Here is a 22,057-nt window from a genome sequence, read left to right as displayed (position 1 = left end):
TCTAATGCCAGGGTTAGCATACAAAATAAAAAACAAAGTGGAATTTAGCACTTTTAAATATACTTCCTTTGGCTTCTTCTGTTCACATCCCTACCCCTTCTCTTAAAGAGAAGTCAACAAAATTTTATTGAGCATCAAGTTAAGGAACTTAACTTTAGTTCATCATTCATATTGCATGTAATTTTGATCTTAAATTAAGATTACTTCTTTCTAAATTTCATCTGAAGGTCTAGGGCAATGCAGGTCTTATACTGAAAGTCTTAACTACACTGTCTTCTCCTTTTGGCATAGAGAAATGACATACTATTTTTTGGACCAGATGAAAAAAAATAGAGAAAACACTCAAACTAACATGTTCTGTATTTCCATAGAAGAAAACATCTTTTGTTTGGAAATGACTGCTGCTTTTGAATAGAGCTGTAGCAGATACCATATCAATATACAAAAAAGCTTTGTAGGGAGAATAGAAAAATCTGTGTTACTTGGTCATAAATGGTGATGGCGGCTCAGGAAGTGGTATTTTTCTCATTTTTGTATTTGTTTTCTTCTTTATAGGTAGTGAGATTGTGCTGAATTTTGACTGTGGGATGTCTTTTAAATTAGATTAAACATTGAAAAAAACCCTCCACGATTTGAAATCCCAATGCATGACGGAGAGGAATCTGTTAGCTATATTGGTTTCTGTATTGTGTATTATGCACTTGTAATTTAAAAATGTGTGTGTCTCCTCGTTTATACTGTAAAGATTTGGATATTTGGCCTATGGAGATGTAACATATGTAACAAACATTTTGCTTTTGAAGATCTTAAAATCATGTTTAACTTCCTTTGGATACTTGGAAAACTGTTGAAGAAAAGTGTTATGTTAAACACGTAGCTCCTATTTCCAGCAGAATTACAGAGTTTAGCATTTTCTGTTCAAAGATGTTGAAGCCACAGGAAGCTTCTTTCCAAAACTTGGGAACAGCAGTGTGCTACAAAGAACCTTAAAATGCATTAGGTAATGTATGACTGTCTCCAAGCAGAAGAATTTGTTAACCTGAAGCTAATGTGGCAAATTAATTTTTGGTCATATCCTTTAAGAATCTGTTCAGCTATACTTGATTTATATGAACATTAACGAAAGATTTATGTCACAAAAAGTCAACCCACTTTTGAGTTAGAACAGCGTCATTCTGAACATCAACTATGATGTTAGGAGAGCGCTGTTTGACAGAACCAGGTTTTTAAACTATGGAAATACTGAAGATTTGATGCTGTCGGCTTAGCTGGGCTTGATCCTGTGCTCTGGTATTCTGCTGTGTTGTACCTGGTGATACCACTGGTGCCTATATAAATCCTTTCTGGTTTATTTATGCAGTACATTAAGTGGTTCTGTGTCATTGCACTTTAGATATTTTTTTCTTGTAAAAATGTAATCAGACTCTTTTAAAGGTAAAGGCAGAAGGAAGAGCATAACAACTTCCATCTTGCATCAGTTTTAGTCTTGTTAGTCCATGAATAAGGTAGTTCAAGAGCTGTTCTTCCCCACTTCTACTGCTGTCTGAGTTTGGCAGCATTACATTGATATCAAAAGGCTTAATCATCCACACTAATAAGTAGGAGGTAGACTTAAGCATATGCTTAAGCTGCCATGGCTACAGAGGGTTACTTGTTACATCTACAATGTGGTTTTAGTAACCAGTTGATTTAATCAAATTCCAGATGCTGATTCTTTGCTCTGGGTGACGATCCTTGTGCCAGACTAAGATTTGATCTAAGATTAATTTTGCAAAAAGAAACCCATTTAGCCTTATGTATCCTGTGGTCACTGGTACTGCACACACTTGGTGTACTGCTGATGCCTTCTCTGATTCTTTAGTTCCTGTATTAGTACCAACTGTAGGCTAGCCCTTAATTAATGTAGTGGCTTTGATGAGAGCAGAAGTGAATTGGTTTATGTAGGCTGAGGATTAGGACCACCCATATTTGTGACCAGTTTGTTGCTTTGCCTTTGTCCTCCTGTCCTGTGGCAGCTTTCAGGAGAGAAGCTTACAGCAGGGGAAGCACTATAGGCTCCTTCTGCCTAGAGGAGGCTTACAGTATGCTGAATGCATTCTTCAAGTAGTGATAATCAGTTGTGCAATAAATCTATGCAGGAAGCTGAGAAGAGATCTGCCCACAGCTCCCTTTGGGTGTGAGGCACTACTCTCCCATCAAGGAATCTGACGTATATGTTACTGAAATTGTGTTAGAGACACAGCTGTGTTATCAGAACAAAGATCACAGTGGGGAGAAACAGAGATGTGGTTCAGTGTTGTGGTCTAGATCTTGTCTGAGATGTGAAGAACTGGCCACAGCTCAGCAAATCGCTGTCTGTAGTCCCAGCAAAAAGTCCTGACTCTAGCTGTTAGTGTCTGCCTCAGGAGATGTGCTCTTGTCCTAAAGGTAACTTTAAGAGAGAATGAAATTAAAGGCAATATAATTCCTTAGGTTAATTAATGCAGGGGTAAATTTAGAGAGACAACAGCAACTGCCTCATAGTTGTTTTCTTTCATAGAGAATTCTTTCTGGGTTATGGTATCATGCAGGTGCAAACTCCTGTGTGGTGATATTTTGACAGTTTATATGGAGGTGGGACAGAGGCAAATTTAACTCTGGGAAGCATACAGGGGGAGGTTGTTTTCATGAAAACTCAGATGTGAGATAGAAATGAAACTGGTAAAGGCATATCATTAATTGTTGCTACACCTAACTTGTGCTGTGCAGCCAAGTAGCTATTGCCTTGATAATACTTGTTATTAGGTGTGGGGATAGACATGTTGACTTCATTAGGAGTACTACCTGTAAATGAAGCAGAGTGCATTCCAGAGCTGCGTGCTATAAGTTTGTCATGAAATAAAGATGGAGATAAGTGTCTCCGTTTACTCTTGGTTTGGAGAATTGGAGGAATTAGGCAGGAAGGCTGGGGCATAAGGTCTTTTGCATATTTGTGTTAAATATGTAACTGTTTTAATTTCATATTGAAATTATTGGCAGCACTTGTGAGATGTGTTTTGCATTTTTCACAACCAGTTTGTAGCTGTGAATACAGAGTTTACAAGAGAAAAAGTTAATTTTTTTTTTTCTTTCTGTAAGCGCTTGGAAAAATCCTAAATGGTGCAGTACAGTTGAGCTAAAGACAAGGTTGGCTGTCAGAACTGGAATTGTGATCCAAGATTTTTGGTAGAGCAAAGCAGGATGAACTTCTATTGGCGATTTTAGTGAACAAATGCGGAGAAGTAAGGCTAATCCTGCACATACTGTATGCAAATAATCAGCCATCTCTTTTGAGGTGATGGATGACTAGTGGAGATGAGCTGAATCTGTGCTGGTGCAGCAGAAAAGGCATGTTCTGAGACTGCTGATACCTGCCTGTGACAGCCTGGAAGCATCCACTCCAGCGACCACTGTGTGTTTGGCTTGCAGTTTCTGTCAGAGGTTGATCTTGGTGTGACAGTACTTAAAGGTTTCAATCAGATTATAGGATGGCTTTAAATGGGCATGTAGCATGTCAGAAGAAAGTCTGGTGTGGAGCCACTGCTCCTTTATTTATTAATATGTCTTGGATGTATGAATTTTTGCTGATGGAGAAACCCTAATTACCCCAATAGAACCTTTGATAGTGGGAATTTCCAGTGGAGGTGTTGATGCACTGCCAGTCAGGCTCTCTGATAAATCACATGGTCTGAGAGGAGAGTATCCTTTAAAGAAGATGGAGAACTGGTATAAGATTGCAAATTGTATTGTAAAGGAGAGAAAAAACTGCTGTTCTTCACCTGACCATGCAAAAGAAGAGTGGTCTCAGTGGTGGGCTGGGGACCTGCCATGGGGGTCCAGCAAGGCTAAGGACCCACAGCTGCTGAATGCAAACAGCTAAGGATGGGTTTGTGACATCCATCTCTGAAGTAATTGCTTGATACTTTCCAAGTTATATAAATAAAACTTTACTGCAGTTAAACAGCATAATTTTCATCTGATCTTTTTTTTCTGTATCCCAAACAGTACTCGTAAACCTTTTCAGAGCAAGCTTGCACTTCAAAGGCTTCATCTTCCTCTGCTATTAATTGCTGTTAGTGTTTTTGAATATACTGACAATATGCTGACTTAAACCAGCTGAGAATATAGACCTGATTGTTTTACTTCTCACTAATTGTGATAGTTTCTATCATGATTTAGTGAACAAATTTAAATAATAGTGTATAAGAATCAAAAAAACCCAGATAGAAAGGCAGTATCTGTATCCTCCAAAGGGCTTTTGTGATCTAGAGGTGGTTATTCTCTTGTTATAGCTAGCTTGGTATAAATTTGGTCAGTACTTTAGAGAGACCTACAGTTGAAAACCTGTTCTATGTGTGCAACAACTGTGCGCTCAATTCCTTATAGGCCTTCCATAAATTATTATCAAGCAGAAAAGCAGCCTTTTTTTTTGCTTCAATAGTTAATTAGTTCAACTGATTTGAGTATATTTTCCCAATTTAATACTTTATTACTTTGTCCTCAAAAATAAGCAAATTTTTTTTTTTTTTTAGCATGTACTTGAATAGTTTTTTTGTACCCTGTATTATCTGTATCAACATTGCAATTACTTAATCTTGTCAGAAAGTACTTACAGCTGTGGTCATGGCCTCATTCAATGGGTAACTGAACAAAAAACTGGATACTTGGATCTGCAGCAAATTGAGTTTTAAATCATAGTGTAAAGCATGTAGATAAACAATACATTTAGTATTTAATCATCTGTTAAAATGAAATACATTTCCAATTCTCCATCACTTCCTATCAAAATGAAAAGGTAATAAATGTCAGGATTTGATCCCCATACCTCTTATAATCTGTGTGGTAGCATCAGTTTTCTAGTGGTGACATCTTTTTGGGAGCAGGAAGGTCTCACTGGGCAGTTGAGCAAAAGCTTTGGGTAACTGGATTTGGATGGTTAGAGTTTGTGCTCAAAGGTGCTGCCCTTCTCTGCACTGCTGTTTCATGACTTCCCTCCCACCCCCTCATCTCCCACTCCCAAACCAGAAATGAATTTTTAAAGAGGATATTTTAGGAATGATGGGAACTGAACTTGCAGTATATTCTTTTAGAATGTGGCTTTATTTGTGTTTTCACTCTTTAGCGGGTAATCTAAGCAGGGGATGGAAAGAAAGCTTCATACTTACAATGTTTAAAATTTATGTTGGCTTTGTTTTGCTTGTTGTTGCAGTCATGGCCGTTTCCTCCTTGGAGCTTTTAAATTTGGGAAACTGGATTTTTATTCCAGGAAGAGCTGAACATACCATGACTAGTTCCCTGAAAGCTGTTAGTGTTTCATGTCCTAAATATGCTTTTAGAAACTAGGCTTGTCTGCCCATATTTAAGCATGTAGCAAATTACTTCATTACACAAAAACTATTGAAGCTGGTACTCACTCACACATTGCTCACCACAGTGAGAGCTCTGTAAACAAATGCCTAGAAGTTGGTTTGATTTTTAGATGTCATTAAGTTTAGACATGATGCTGAAAATGCAGCCTTGTATCTTTCATTGTATTTGTCTTCCATTTGCTATATTGCTTTTTTTCACTTGACTTTTTTACCTTTTGGTTGTGCACGGAATACTAATAAGAACTCTTTTGTTTTACAGGTACTAAGCCAAATGATCTACAATTTATAATATCAATGTTAAGAATGGATGGGGAGGAAAATAAGAGAGATGTTGATGAGAGTTTACAAACTCAGTCGATGGAAGAATCCCAGAGAAATTCATCAGGAGAAAATGCTGGATGTGACTCTTCGTCTCAGCAGAAAACAAAGATCATATCAGATGAAGTGTTCAGGGACCTTGGCAAGAAAAGAAAAGAGAATGGCACAAACAAAAGGGCACTGTCAGGATCACCAAACCTGGATGCTGTTGTAGCAGACAAACATAAAAATGTCTCCAGAAAAAGAAAGCAGAGTTCTTCAGAAGACATGAAAGATAGTGAAAGAAAATTGCACAAAGTTGTAGCTGGAGAAGCGGGTAGTATTGTAGCTGGAGCTGTAAAGAGGGAAGGAGTTACCAGTTGTCGTGGTGATGAAATACTTAATTCAAATTTCCTGTGCCTACATTGTGATTTCAAATGTGCTGATGGTGCCATATTGAAAATTCACAAGGAAAATAAACATTCACAAGAGGAGCCAGCTGCTGTTCATGATAAGTTGTGTTCTTCAGAAGAAGTCAGTATTGGTTATGCAGTTGGAAACATAGACAAAGATTTCAAAGGCAGAATGAGTGATCAGCGTTTACCTTCCTGCTCTGATAAGGAAAACAATAAACGAGAGATTTCCTCTAAACTATCCAAAGAGCAAACATACCCTCACTGTAGTTGCAAAGCTGAATGTAGTTCAGCATTACATATGCATGTCCAGCAAGATCATGAGAAATCCCAGATGTTTTGTTGTGAACTTTGTGGTTTTCAGAGTGCTGAGGAAGATCTCCTAAATTCTCATTTCCTCGGCAAGACTCACCTTCGGCGCCAAAATCTTGCTGCACGGGGAGGGTTTGTTCAAATATTGTCAAAAAAATACTCCAAAAAACAACGATCTACTGGAAGCAAAGAAAGGAATGTCAGAGCAAAACCTGGGACCAGTAAATTAAGGGCAGGGGCTGCTGATGCAAAAGAATTAAGTGTCTGCAGTACACTGGAAGGCTCAAAAGTAAGCTTGTCTAAACAAAATGATGGCACTGAACTAGTTGAAATGATACCATCTTCAGATGTTCCCACTGAAAAAGCAGATGCTATGACAGAAGAAACATTTCTTTCTTCTTCTGTAGAAGGAAATTATGAAGTCTGTACTGAAAAAATAGAAATACCAGGACCCTCAGAAAGTATCTTGCAGAAAACAGAATTACCTCCAACTACCAAAAAGCCAGTTAGCAGTTTAAACTTGACAAGGAGATTTGATAGACCAGAATGTAGAAGAAACATTGTCTTGTTAAGGCCTTCATTTGGACAGAGTAGGTCTTTTAAATTCAAGAAGCAGGTTAAAAGAAGGTACAGCTTGTTGGGAAACTTTAAGAAAGGCAAGTCGGAGACTCAGAGACTACACATGGAGCATATCTCCAGCACAGAGTTTAAATCTGGTGATTCAAGCTGTATGTCACAAACAGAATTAGAAACAGATGCTAGAGGTAAAGGTAATAATACTTCAGAAATTCAAGATCTTACTGAAGATAAGCCAAATGCCCCTTCTTCCAGCACTACACATACTAAAGATTGTGATGTTAACCTTACTGCTGACCACAGTGTTCTCCATGCTTGCACTGATTGTGGTCATGTTTTTCAGAACAGAAAAAGTTTGGAAGTTCATGTTGAAAAACTTCATACAAAAAGGATCCGGTTTCATTGTCAGATATGTAGTTATTCCTCTGGAGTCGGGGAAGACATGAAACAACACTCTCAGGACAATAAACACCAGATGGGTGGTTGTAGCTTTAATTGTCAACTCTGTTCATTTACCAGCTTGAACGTGATTAGCCTTCAAAGCCACATGAGTGAAGCACATAATATGTCCCATAGTTGTCCAACTTGCATTCTTTTTTTTCAAATGGAAGAAGAACTGATAAAACATCAAAAAAAAGAGAAACACGATGGTTCAGTCTTTCAGCAAGCCACTCCACTGGGTAACAGTGATCAGACCTTGCACGTGCCAACTTATGCTGACTCGTTATCAAACAATAGCCAAAATCTTGCAAAGGAAATGGAAGTGTCAATGAAAGCAAAACCTCCAGACCCTTCCTTCATAAACCATAAAAATGAATTAAAGCATTCTGTTCTGAATAAAACCCAATTTCAATGCAAAAAGTGTTTTTATAAGACAAGATCTTCCACGGTTCTTACAAGGCACATAAAACTCCGACATGCACAGGAGTATCACTTCCTTTGCAAAGCATGTAATCTCTACTCACTGAGTAGGGAAGGAATGGAGAAGCATATCAAAAGAAGCAAGCACCTTGAAAATGCCAGGAAAAACAACATTGGACTACGTTTTGAAGAATGTATTGAAAAGGTTTGTGTTGGTATTGGTGGTATTAAAACAGTAGTGGATCCTTCAGTTTCTGGGAGTGGGAATACAGAGTTAGATAAAGAAATTATACATGTTTCATCCTCTTCTGTGGAAAACGTATCAAGAAATAAGGAAATCATTCCACTTGATCAAAGGATTGCTGAAAATGAATTGGTTTTAGCTAATGCACCCAAAAGAGGGAAACCCAAAGGCACTATTTCTAGGACATGTAGCCATTGTGGTCTTTTGGCCTCCAGTGTTACAAATTTGACTGTTCACATCAGACGAAAACATAGTCATCAGTACAGCTATTTGTGTAAGGTTTGCAATTATTACACTGTAACCAAAGGAGACATGGAACGCCATTGCGCAACCAAAAAACACAAAAGTCGTGTTGAAATAGAAGGACCTGGAAAACAGAACTCAGACATCATTATTAGCCCCAAAGGAGGTAATTTTGAATCCATGAGCAAGAAGGTTAACAGCCCTATGACTGCCTTGTATGAACATGTTGAGGATGGTAACCAGTCATCAGATTTAGAAAATTCTGTCTTAGACAATCAGGAAGTTGAGCAAGAAGATGCTGAGCTAAAAGTTGTAAATGCCAGTAGGCTGCCAGATTTGGAGCATACTAGCAATCCATTAAATATAAGCCAACACGTGTTTCTGAAACCAGTGAGGGTTACACAAGATGGTGACCCATGCCTCCAGAAAAGAGCATTGGGTGCAGGTGACAATAAGTGTGTCCACTGCAGCTTTGTTGCTCATTCTTCTTCTTCTTTACAGCTGCATGTGAAGCGAAAACATACAAAACAGTTTGAATACTACTGCATGGCTTGTGACTACTATGCTGTTACTCGTAGAGAGATGATTAGGCATGCAGCAACAGAGAAACATAAAATTAGAAGAGAATCTTATGTTTATTCTTCTGGGGAAGAAGCAAACACAGCAAATATCACTAAAGAAGGCACTGCTTTGTCTCAAGAGGAGCACCATCACAGTACAGGAGAATCAAAAACTGTTTTAGGTGAAACAAAATGTGCTAGTGATGCAGCAGAAGGTGATCATATGTGTAAAAGCTTAACTGAGTGTATTGTCTTAGATGAATATGCATCTTCAGGAATGCCTAGAGGAGGCGATTCCAAAGATATAGTAGAAGGTGAACTTGAAGAGAAGTCTAAAAATGGAGGAGAAAACCATTTTTGTGAGGGTTTCCAGCAAACTCCTCAGAAAGGTAAACTTGACAAGGAAGTATCAGTTAAAGAAGCAGGTACTAGTGAGTTGCAGCAAAGTAGGCATGGTCAGGAGCGGCTCAACTCAGATGATGATTGCACTGCAGAAAATCAAAATAGATCAAGCAGCACAAACTTGAACTCAGGAAAAGGTGAGGAAAGCTTGGAAGCATATAAAGAAAATCCTGAAGTAGAATGTAGAAACACAGACATTCTCAAAAAAATACCACTGAAAAGAAATAGCCCACTTATGCTAACTCTTCCAGAAACAAGTAGTGCAGTAGAGCAATCAAATTTTGCTGGAAACATTGGAGAAATGGTGCAAAATATACATAGTTTAGAGGGTGACAGAAGTTTCAAAGAGGATCCTACTGGGGAGGAGGAAGAAGCCCTTATGGAAGCACAACATGAGGCAGAAGTAACTATAAATAACAATGCTTGGGAGGCAGATGGCTCAACAGCTGAGGGCATGCAAGAAAGTAATAATGAGGCTTTAGGAACGGTTATCAGTGCTGATGATAAAGGAAAGGCAATGCAAAATTTTGGCAAGTTTGATTCTTCTATAGTGAGGTTGAAAAGCCATCAAGATGGGGAGGTCACTGACCATTCTTCTGAAGGACAGATGTCAAGTGGAGTGAAGGCTAGAGAGCTTACAGTGAAAGCAGATCCTTCACCAAGTGGTGGGAAAAAGAAGTCAGAAGGAATTTCCCTTGGGGAATTGACACGTATTCGCTGTGATGACTGTGGTTTTCTAGCAGATGGTTTGAGCGGACTAAATGTTCACATAGCCATGAAACATCCTTCAAAAGAGAAACATTTTCATTGTTTACTGTGTGGAAAATCATTTTACACAGAGAGCAACCTTCACCAGCACTTGGCCAGTGCTGGGCACATGCGGAACGAGCAGGCAAGCGTGGAGGAGCTGCCTGAAGGAGGCGCTACCTTTAAGTGCGTGAAGTGCACAGAGCCCTTCGATTCGGAGCAGAGCTTGTTTCTCCACATTAAAGAGCAACATGAAGAATTGTTGCGGGAAGTGAATAAGTACATTGTGGAAGACACTGAGCAAATAAACAGGGAGAGGGAAGAGAACCAAGGCAATATCTGCAAGTATTGTGGGAAGATGTGTAGAAGTAGCAATTCCATGGCCTTCCTAGCTCACATCCGTACCCATACAGGTATGGAAATGCTCTCTTTGCAAGAGGTCCCTTTCAAGCAGAGTGAATTATACCACTGGTCTTTTTCTGTTTGTTAATCTCTTTAACATTTCTTATGAACTGGCATGCATCTCACCTAATAAGCCCCCAATGAAATTCAAAATTATCTAAATGGGTATGAAAAACAGTGATCAAAGGTCAGAAAATGTAAGAATATTGTTAAGTGCAGTCACCCTTCTGCTTTTTGTTTCATATAGAGAGATTTTGTTCCCTTTAATCTAAATTGTAACCATTAACTGGTTCTTAAATGTATATAATGAAGCAGTGGTGGTTTGAGAGAACAATTAGCTGTTCTTTCTAACTTCCTCTTGCTTGCAGTTGTTTAATATCCAAATTGTTTATTTCATTTCAATTCAGTGACACTTTCAGCATTACATAATGCTTCAGGACAGACATCTGATATTACATCATGCCTAAATAAATACCAGTAAGAAGCAGCAAGGGTTTTTTTGGTTTTTTTGGTTTTTTTTTAAGAAATAAGTTATGGGTATTGGAATTGGTCAGCCTTTCTGGAAGGTAGTGTGTAATGCTGATGTGGTGCACAGGGATGTAGCATCTGATTTAGTTTCTGTGCTGATCACACTTTCAATTCATTTTTATGTTTAATTTTAAGTGGAAAATTTAAAAACATTTTTGTAGAAAAATGCATAAGCTGCAGTTCTAAATTTATGTAAAAATTCACTGCGATGTTTCTATAAACCTGCCATACATTCTTTATTTTAAATAGACAGCTTTTCTAAATCACTGAGCTCTGCTTAGACAAGTGGTGTCTCTGTGGTTGAATTTATGAGTGGATTTGAATAATAAATTCACATTTCAATGAACATATTTTCATTAAAACTGTAAGGTTTATTTTACTGTACTTTTAAATAATGGCTTATTATGGAAGCTATAGTTTAAATTCATGCAGTATTTGAAACTTAGTGCATGGTTACAAGGAAGAGAACAAAAAGGTAAGAAAAAAGAAACGTAAAAGAATGGTGATTCCTGGCATAATCCTAAAATAGTTTTGTGAGTGTTTTTTTTTATGAAAAGGCAAGGGCGTGACTGGACAACAAAGTTTAAAATTAATCTTGGGGAACACAGACATTGTATTTCAAACCTTTCAAAGTATTTTGCTGTAACTTGAGTATGCATGTATACCAGTAACTCACATACTTAATACTTCCAGCAGTACTTCTGTCCTGTCAATAATGTAGTTATCTGCATTGCTTCAGCTAATATCCCAACTTCGAATGCAAAAGTCTTTAGAGGGACTCTTGTGTTCACATGGTCAGAACAGCTGTATAAGCCCCTAATATGCCCTCTTACGGCAGATAAAACTGAATAAAACTAAAGGGGAGGATGCTAATGGAGCTCTCTTTAGAATTCTTTATGCAACTGTCTGGTCAAGACATGTTGCTTATAATTGATGTGTCCATTACTTGAATTCTCTTGTAATTATAGTCAATAAGTCTTGTAAATGTGTTAAAGCTCACTAAAAGCATACAAATTCAAGAACAGAGTAAGGCTAATAATTTAAAATAATCAATGTAGGCATTTCAGCACTTAATTTCCCTTGTGTGTTGATAGCTGATCATTCTTAATCCATTAAGATTTATTTAGTCGTTTACAATGCAAAATAGGTTTGCACTGGTCACTTGTGCCATTTGAAAATGTCCACCAGGTTAAGTGCAGAATGTAGTCCATTAGTCTTCCTTGACTATATGTATTAATTGCATTTAAAATCAAGTTAATGTGGATGTGAAAGTGAGGTAACTATCAATATATGACAAAGCAACCCTACTTACATAAGTTACATCATTGATTGTAACATTTAGTAAAAGTTAGTGTACTTTTTAACATCTTGTGTGTAGGTCTTATCATGAAGTATATTTTTATTGTGCTTTTGGATAGCCCTAAATACGCAAAGTAGTAAAAGAATACATTTCATTTTCCAAGTAATTTTTCAGCGGTTTGTGCAGGGAGGTATAGAAGGGTTACAGAATAGAGTTTTATCTGCCCTCTTTCTCTCAGTACCTTTAAATGAAGTGCTTTTCTTATGCTTTGCTTATTCACATAAATAGTAATGTGGAGACTTTTATTAATAGTTAATGGGAATAAGGCTTTCTCTTCCAATCCGTGTTTTCATATTTGTGATTTCCTTTGTGACTTACAGAACCTTTTCTTCCAATCTGTATCACAATGGATGCAGTTGAATAAGAAACAAATCTTTTTGGGTTATTGGAAGCGGTGGCAGGGGGAACTGACCTACTCCACCAACTGTATATAAACTGGCTTGTAATGCTGGTGAGGCAAAAAACAGTATTTCTTGCTTCTCACCTGTTCCATGATAACAGCAGATACATAATAGGAGCAGAGCTGCCCATTTTCCCCTTTATTGTTCTGATTATGTGCTTTTGAAAAAAAGCTTTCTTCAGCATCTGGATGTGCGTATATATTTATATGTATGTTTGTGTAACCATATCCAAATCCTTGCCTTTTTTATTGAGTAATTGGTAGTGGTTTGGGTAGGGGGGAAGGGAAAGGAAAGTTATGGAAAGATACAACTAATGATTTCCATTAATAGAAAAATAATGTTTCAAAATACCATTAAATAATGTAGGAGATTTTCACATTGTAAATGAAAGGGAAGCTTTGCTAGAGAGGACATAACGAGTAAGTCCATCACATGTTGACAAGTGAAAATGAGGAAGTGTAAAGGAAAATAAAAAGAGTAGTAGAGGTGGAAGACTTTTTAGTTCGCAGTTGATGGAGGTCCCATAAACTTAATTAACAATCAACATCTGAGGAAAAATAACCTGCAACCACATCATCTCGGTTTTATTTCTCATCAGATTTCTCAGTTAATGTATGATTTGCTCAATGCAAGTGTGGAATCTACTCCCCGTGTCCTAAACACATGGGGAAATGGTATGATGAAATTTCATGCGGCTCTGCTTCCTTTGCATTGGGCCTGATCTAGGGATACAGCTATACCTGCAGGTGCAGGTGATGTTGCCTTTGGATAGCTTAAAGCTGAAGCAGTGAATGTTTCTTATAGGTTTTGGGTCTTTATTGTGTTAATGTAGAATAAGGACTGTGAACTTCAGTCTTTTTTGTAAAACAGTCGTATGGTTTGTGTCTGTCTGACCTGAACTCTTAATCTATTTTCAAGTTGGTGGGGTTTTGTTGTTACTGGGGGTTTGTGTTCCCCCTCCCCCCCCATTCTTTTGTTAAGAGCCTTATTATTTACTGCTGCCATCAGAAAATGTCACTTTGTTTCCATGCCATAACTTGTGGGTAAAGTAATTCTGTGGCTTTTTTCCTTTCTTTTTTTTTTTTTTTATTTTCTTTTCTTTTTTAAACTCATTTGTTGGAAAGATGCTATATTGAAAGTATTTTTCTCATTTTTCTGTGAATTAAAACCAAAGCCAAGTGTGAATCCATAGTGTCACATTTAACACAGCATGAGAACCATTAAAGTTTGTGGTAAGTGTGGCTAACAAATGGTTAATTTTTTCAGCATTGTTTCAGTCTGAAATTAGCCTTATAGCAAACACAGATTTATTTTTATTTTTTTTCACCCCATTAGTTCAACTCTTAGTCTAACGTCTTCATCTCAAGTATAAAATTTTGGGTTTTTCCAGCAAAGAACATCCTGGAACAAATTTGGCACCAGCAATCTAAAAGGGAGGTGCACTGCTTTTGTTTCAGGTGATAAGTCCTGACTGGAGCCTGCCAGCACTTGAATTTTCATGGAGTTTAAATGGAGATGTTAACAGATATTCAGCTCTGGATCTGAGAAATAAATAAAAAAACCCTCAAGGCCTCACTGATTTTTAGATGAGAGCAGTCAACAGAATAGTACGTTTCTGTATTGTCAGCACACTATAGCTACAATTGGTCTGAACTTGAGTTCTTCACAAAGGAGTCATGTAAATGGAAAACAGCAAAGGTCTTGTATGGAAGCCCTGTGGGACACCTGCAGTAACAGAATGAGGAACAAATTTACAATTTAATCAGTAGGAGAGAAACTAAGGGAACATAGGATTGAATCCACATGGTATTTGAATTCTGTGACAAAAATGAGCAGTATAAACAACAATGGATTTAAAAATCCTCCCCAGCTGTGGCCTTGATGTTATTAATTGTGCAATTAGTCTTTAAGATTGTAAGTTAAACCATCAACTTTTAATACTCTATTAATGCAAAGATAGGCTTTTTTAAAATTATTATTTGCATGGGCCTCCTTATAGAGTGCAGTGTTGATTTGAAATGTCACCAAATTAATGATTAATTTAGTTTTATCAGGATCATTTAAATAAACTGCATTTTTTTCACTGTGATTGATAGAATGTGATTGCTGTTAGCTGCAGTCTCAACCTGCTTTTGACATTTAAACTTATAAAGCTGACTAGATATAACCATTCAGGTGCTAAATATATTTTACATCTACTTCCAACAGTAGAAATGGAAGTATTAAGAGATCTGGCTTCATTGTCATTGAACTGTGAAATATTCAACCTTGTCTGCCTGTGCTTAGTACTGTTGACTTTTTTATTTCAGTTAGGAGATTAAAATTAAATGCTTCATTTTTCGTCAGCTTTTGGGAATTAAATTGAAATTTAAGACTCTAAAAATTTTTACTAAGATCCTCAATTTCAGCACGGATTCTTGGAGGATGTTCTGTTTTCAAGGGCAAAGCAAAAAGGTTCATTGATCAAGTATGATATAGTGCAATATTTTTCTTATCAGAGCTCTTTATGTATATTTATTAAAGATCACATATTTCATACTATGCTTAACTGTATTGGAAGAAGTACTTCACAAAACATATACTAAACGTAATATGGAGACTCTGTGACCATATTGTACTTACTTTTAACTGTAATTCTATGATTTTGATTTATTGATTTACGGATTTAGTGGTCAGAAAATTGAAAAGTGCTACAGCATGCTTTAAAATGGTGTTGCTGCATAATTGCATGGGGACCGACATGTGCCTAGTTTAACTATTTCAGTAAAAGAATAATTTTTCCATCCTTGAGAGAGGATCACTGTTAATTAAGATAGACAAATAATTTGACTTTTTGCTGAACTGATGTGATACAAGAGATAGGCTGGTATTTCCTCCTTGGAGAAATAATTTCAGAGTTCTTTGGTCTGCAGTAGGCATTTAATATTAAAGTTTGTTCTTGAAATAAATAATAGCCAAAATGTCAATACTTCTGGTTTGCAGAATAATCATAAATTCTTGACCATAAAACAGTCATAAAGGCATAATATTTTATCCACTGTATATTCATACATTGCATGTCATTACAATAGCTAGGTGATGAATCATTTTCTGTGTGTGACAGAACAAATCTGAAATACCAGTGCTAATGTGAAATCCGTTCAAAGTTGGAAGACTTGTAAAATTACTTTAAATGCGTTTGCTTAAAAACTGAGTCCATTTTGCAGTTTACACCAATATCGAGCCACTTTAAGACCATCACCTGAGTTTCATCATTTGGAAATGGGGAAAGGTGTAGAACAACTTTTGCCATCTTGTTGAAAGGTTATCTACGTACTATATTGTCTTCTCATTTTAATATTCTGTGAGTTTTTAAAATAATAATAATAATAATCTTAAAAGAGTAAATTACTCCTCAGAGTTAAGACAGTAGTGATCTCAAACTTAAGGAAACTTTAATGAGTAATGTATAGTATGTACCATCTGTGCCCAGGGAGTCATAAATTTACGTGCAAGATGTGTTTTTTTTGTTGTGCAAAAATCTCAAGCAGGTTAAATGTGGGATAGGCTTTTTTAAAGGTTATTTTTTTCCCAGGATTTTTTATTTCTTTAACCATGGGTGATATATTATTCTAATTCAACTCATATCTTATGCTAAATTTTACTTAGGATCAAAGCCATTCAAGTGCAAGATATGCCACTTTGCAACAGCTCAGCTCGGAGATGCCAGAAACCATGTCAAGAGGCACCTTGGGATGAGGGAATACAAGTGTCATGTCTGTGGGTGAGTAAATTGAAACAGTCTCCACCATGGTTAACCAGGAGAAGAGTGCAGGATATGCATTGTTTCAGAATTGAAAACTGTGATGTGAGCAAGAGTGGCTAAAATTATGCATGCATATCCTCCTTTCCATTGTTATGGTAAATTCCTTAAATACAGTTATGACATTCTTTTCCCACTTCTAATCCTGCACTGAAGATGAGCAATTTTATGGGCTACAAGGTCAATTTGAACCTGTAATCTGTAAATTGACTAAATTATAGGATGTTCATTCACATTGCCAGGGAGAACTGTAAATTCCATTTAAAGACATAAAAAATATATAATATAGACTTTACTGTGTGGGGTTTTTTCTTTTGCTATACTGTTATAATTTTAGTACCATTAACAGATTTCTGGACTCCATTAGGGTTTTCATTCTTTACGAAAACAAAACAGAAGACTGATTTTTCAAACAAACAGATCTAAAGTATTGCAGGCATAAGACTTTAAAAATAAATTGAACTCTTCATGTGTGCTTGTGTTCTTGTTTGTCACCCAAAAAATCTTGTTTTTCTTTTTTACTTAATCGTTATTTTCTCAGAAGGATCGTTCATAATGTTTAATTGTCTTTCAAATGTGTTGCATTTAATAGGAGGCATTGAGACTCCTTAATGCAAAACTAATTAATTTAGCAGAAATGTTTAAAAGGTTTTAAAATGCCATGGCATATATGGTACATCATAGGACACTCAAAGTTGGATTTTAATACCCTAGTTCTGATTAAAAATATATTTTAATGTTATTATGCTGGAGAAATTAGCTAATATATGCATCATATAAAACCATTTTACTCAAACCTATGTAACCCGCTATAGCAGTCTTATGGCTAATGTGTAGAATAGCACAGGTTCAATTAGATGAGGCAGTGCACACATGAATGGTGTAGTGTGATGCTGGGTATAATATTCAGCAGGAGGGTTTTTTTAGCCTTAGTATACTGATCTACTGCAGGACAAAGTGAGTTGCATATTTTAAGGGACAAGTGAATCTTCAGCTGGAGATGCAGCTGAGTGATTTTCACTGATTCATCTCTCTGTTTTTCAAATAGTTTTGCATGCAGCATTATGAGATACTTTGGATGTTTTTACTCAAGAAAGTTAATTGCTGACTTCTTGAAACAAGAAATAAAAATGTATGAGCCCAATTCTTAAGACCACTGAATATCCGTAGTACAATACCTTGTGCTGCCTTTTATTTTGCAGAACGTTTAACATTATGTGTGGTAGTCTATTTTATATTGTTTGACAAATCTTGTTTACTATCTCTGCTATATGAATTGTTAAGAATTTGGCATGGAAGATGGTTAAAAACTGCAGATTCACAAAACTGTTTAGCTAAGGCTAAGCTCTGTTCTTTAGAAGTTGTCAACAAACTTGACAATGGTTCTTTATTCAATTCTCTTTTAACTTAAAGTGAAAAATCATCGTATTATTCGACTGAGAGGAGAAGTAAAAAACAAAACCTCAAAATAGCTAATACTGTATCTTTTCTAAGAAGAGAATTCAAATGATTAGGATTTGGCACAGTACCCCATTTTTTCTAAAGCTCATTCCTTCAGGATTGACATGTTCTTAGAATCTGTCTCTGAAATTACACAACTCTCGCTTGCAATTCATGACGGCTGTGCAAGAGAGAGCAAAACATATATGAATGGTTTAAACTGTGGACTTGAATATTAGTTACTTTGCTTACTGTATGTTGCTGACATGTCACACTTGGTAGCCAAGCAGGTACTAACTTTCCATTTTTGTGTAGCATTATATTGCTAATTTTCATGAAGAACATGAAGCTGTGTTATTTAGATATGACAAAACAATCAGCTGAAGAGACATATGCCACAATACCCTCTGCTCACAAAAATCTGATTTATATACCTGTTTAAATAATCATGACATTTCACTTAATGGGCACCAAAGATTTTAAGAATTATATATTAACATGGATTAATTATATATTAACACGGATTTAATTGAAAAATACATTTTTATACTGCAGCTAGCAGTCCTGAAGAATTAAGCAGGATTTGAAGGAGAAATGACCAGAGCAGTTTGAACCATAGTCCAAATAATGAACATGCCATCCTTAAATGTGCAAGAAGAGGAAAAAAAGCGTAATAGCCTGTGCTGTATTTCTGCTATTTTAATTTAAAGGATTGGGTAGTGTGTAGGTTAAAAAAATAAAGTAGCAACATAAAAAAAAAAAATTGCTAGGATTGGCTATCGGATTAGTGGCACTATAGAGCATTGGTACATTAACACCACTGACAATGTCAATTCATTATCATTGATGGCTAAATAATCTTAGAAATGCTCAGTGGACCTATTAGTTCCTGAACATAAGCAGCTCATGCTGCATTTCTTCATTAGGTTTAATTGCTATAAATTTTACCTTTTTAAAATTCGTGCTTTAAAAGGTGAAGTGATCTTTCAGGAACATTAACTCTGTAATTTTGTCACAAACAGAAGGTCCTGCACTATGTTTTCTTTTCTGCAGTAGTTAATATTCTGTCCTCTGACTTTTAGATTCATAGTAATAAGCCCTGTGCTAGTTGCGACGATAAATTTTGTTCCAAAAGCTTTTGAATCTACTTGGGCATTTTGTAAAGGTGAAATGTCAGAGCAACTGGTGGCGTAGTGTGGTCTCAAAATACCGCTCCTTTTTTTTTCTTTTTTAAACAAAAATTCTCTGGATTTTTTTGTCTTTAAAAAAAAGCAGAAGGCTGCATCTTTTGTGTTGTTTTAGGAGGAGTTTGCTGTGTCTCAGTTTTCCAAATGGTCCTCATATTTACATGATGCAAAGTACGCAGTATATAATTCACTTAGCTGTTGAAAAAGGCAGCAATTTTGCTGTGTTGTTTTATTTTTTTTTTTAATTGAAGTTCAGGGTTTGTTTTTCTTCAGCTGCACAGCAGAAACTACATGACACAGAAATTGGACACCGCTAATGTTTAAACATTTGGAATAAACCGTCTGCTACTCATTTCCTTATCGCAGATGTGTGTTAATTGTTTTCTTTTCCATACCCATGGCTGTAAAATATATCCCATTATTTCAGAGGTAGTATCTATTTTCTGTGGGTTGCAAACTGCTGCCTATTTGAATTTAATTTTTGGAAGTCTGCCTCTGAAATTGGCTGATACCCTGGGTTAGATGAGCAAATCTTGGTTGCCCAGCATTTAAAAATCTTGTTTCATTTGCCTGGTGAAATGCTTATCATGCACTTTTTGAATTTTATGCCTCAGGTGGAACATGAAAAATGCATTGTTCTGCACTTGAGATTTTGAACAGAATTTATAGGCAATGTTTGATTTAAAAATGCACCTACTATTCCTTTGCATTTTTCTTCCTTTGCTTTCAGAAACAGAGTTTTTGGGGATGTAGTTACATGTTTCAAGTAAGAGTGGCTGCTTCGTTTGTTTTTTTTCTTCTCTCCTTTATGACTTCTTAAAAATCTGCTGAGGAAGATGGGTGTAAGGTAGGTTTGGATCTTTAGGAAAACTGTCAGTATTTAAGACATGCACATAAACATTTTTTGCTAGCTTCCTAAAAATTGAAAGGATATTGTAGCAATATCTGTATTATGTTTATTCCATATATAGCAGCCAAGTGTTTTAAGGAAGGAAAGTATTCGTATACACCAAGGAATTTGGAGGGGGGTGGAAAACGTTGGTCATTTTCTGTATTTTGCTGAAGTAGTTGTTTCTTGTAGATTTTTTTGTTTGGTTGGTTGGGGACTTTTTGGTTTTGGTTTTTGTTTTGGTCTTTTGCTGGATGGAGCTATTAATCTTTTTACTTTCTGCTCCTCAGTTCTCACTTAGCTTTGAAACTTCTTTTCCCAGTTAATTCTGGATATTTTATAAGATGTTCTGCTAAATAAGTGTTTTGCTAAATTTATTTATCTTTTAAAGCTTCATATAAACAAGCTTTCAGGAGTGTTATAGTGTCCCAAGCATGAAAATAACTTCACTTTTGCTGCTGTTGTTAATGCTAAGAATAGTTCAGAGATCTTAATCTGTGTACAGTTCAGTATTTTAATGACACTGGTTGCTTTAAGAATGTCTAAAGAAAAATAATCACCCATATCAAGTATAGTGGCTAACAGATCTTTGTACTTTATAGATAAGAATGTGCTTTGACCAGCTGCATCAAAAAAATTGGCTGTACTCCTGCGTGTGGTGTTCTAAAAAATCTTTTAGATTCTCAGATTTTTTTTAACTGATTACTGTTAATGTCAGGCTACTTTTAGTGGAAGCCTGCTCTTAAGATTGCTTTTAGCATGCAAAAAAGACTTATTCATAAATGTATTGGTAGGAGCAGGGAAAACATATTTTCAAGGATGTCTTAATGTACTGTAATGTAAATTAATTATTTATACTTTTGCAGTTTAGGAAATCTTAAATAGAAAGTTACTACTCTAGTAAAACTATTTTTGTGTAGTATTACCTAGTTTTTGTGCATTAAAAGGGATCTCTGTGTAGATGATTATAATGTCACTTTCTGACCTTTGCAGCTTGAATAATTGTAAATCATTGCTTCATAACGTGTCAGAGAATGTCTGTACTAGGGAATTAAATGGCAGAATATAATAGACCAAATTATTGCCTGTCATGTTTTCAACAACACAGTTAGTATTTGAGTTACACTTAATCATTACGTGCATTAGCAACTTCATTGGAATCCAGCTTCAGGCTGAGCATGAAATACATTACATTATTTAAACCTCTAATGGTAGAAGTCATTTATTTGTGTTGAAGTGTACAACATGCAGAGTTTCATAAAGCAAGGAACACTTGAGAGCTTAATTTATCCAAATCAAAGCCTAAATGCAGATAAACACAAGTGGCAAAAATTAGTAATTTTTATAGGCTGGAAATATTTAAAAATACATGGTTGTGGGTAATTGTAGGCAGCAGGAATAAATTAAAATCACTATTTTTAGTCAGTTCTGAGAACTAAAACTGTTGTATACCTAACTCATCAAATGCATCATGAAATTGCATTTTTGAACGAACAATTAATTACACACATCGTACATACAGATGTGTCCAAACAAAAAATATGTATTTGGTTCACCTGTTTAGATCAGAGATGTGTGTGTTCCACGTCCAGCTATTCTGAGTTTCTCTATCTACTTTTGCTGTTTGGTCCTATCATACACTTGTGTCTACATTTACTTTAGTAAAGAAAAATGAGGTGAACCTACATAATGGCTTTCCAAACTTGCACACATTTTAAAAGAAATTAATAAGAAAATACTAGAAAAAAATATGGAGTAATGTGTTATACTATCTTGTCAATTTTTTGTTCAGTTATTTATCATTATATTACCATTGTGAACCTGACCTTCAGTACATAGTCTTTATTTTTACTATTTAAGAAAACTACTTGAAATGGAAATTATTTACTTTCATTCATAAAAGCTCCTAGCATTTTTAAACAACTGGTATGGATCCTATGGTGTTTTGTGTGAGACTCTTGTGGCCTGGAAGTCTGCCATGGAGATGGTATGGAGTCTCAAGTGAG

The 22,057-nt window shown here is 36.0% G+C and overlaps 1 protein-coding gene across 3 annotated transcripts in view; it reads left to right on the top strand.

The window, feature by feature from the left end:
* ZNF407 (zinc finger protein 407) overlaps positions 1 to 22,057 on the top strand; it is a 343,995-nt gene that overhangs the window by 22,630 nt on the left and 299,308 nt on the right. The window contains exons 2-5 of one of the 3 annotated variants that reach the window (XM_080611327.1): positions 5,647 to 8,051; positions 8,835 to 9,432; positions 10,135 to 10,455; positions 16,382 to 16,496. In XM_080611327.1, the coding sequence (XP_080467453.1) occupies positions 5,647 to 8,051; positions 8,835 to 9,432; positions 10,135 to 10,455; positions 16,382 to 16,496 (3,439 nt within the window). Of the gene's footprint in view, positions 1 to 5,646; positions 10,456 to 16,381; positions 16,497 to 22,057 lie in introns of all 3 variants that reach the window. The other 2 variants (XM_080611326.1, XM_080611325.1) reach the window with 2 other exon arrangements.

Source organism: Psittacula echo (assembly GCF_963264785.1).
Source record: "Psittacula echo genome assembly, chromosome: 2".
Classification (NCBI taxonomy): domain Eukaryota; kingdom Metazoa; phylum Chordata; class Aves; order Psittaciformes; family Psittacidae; genus Psittacula; species Psittacula echo.
The sequence above is the reverse complement of the archived record's forward strand: the minus strand, read 5'-3'. Positions and strand labels throughout refer to the sequence as shown.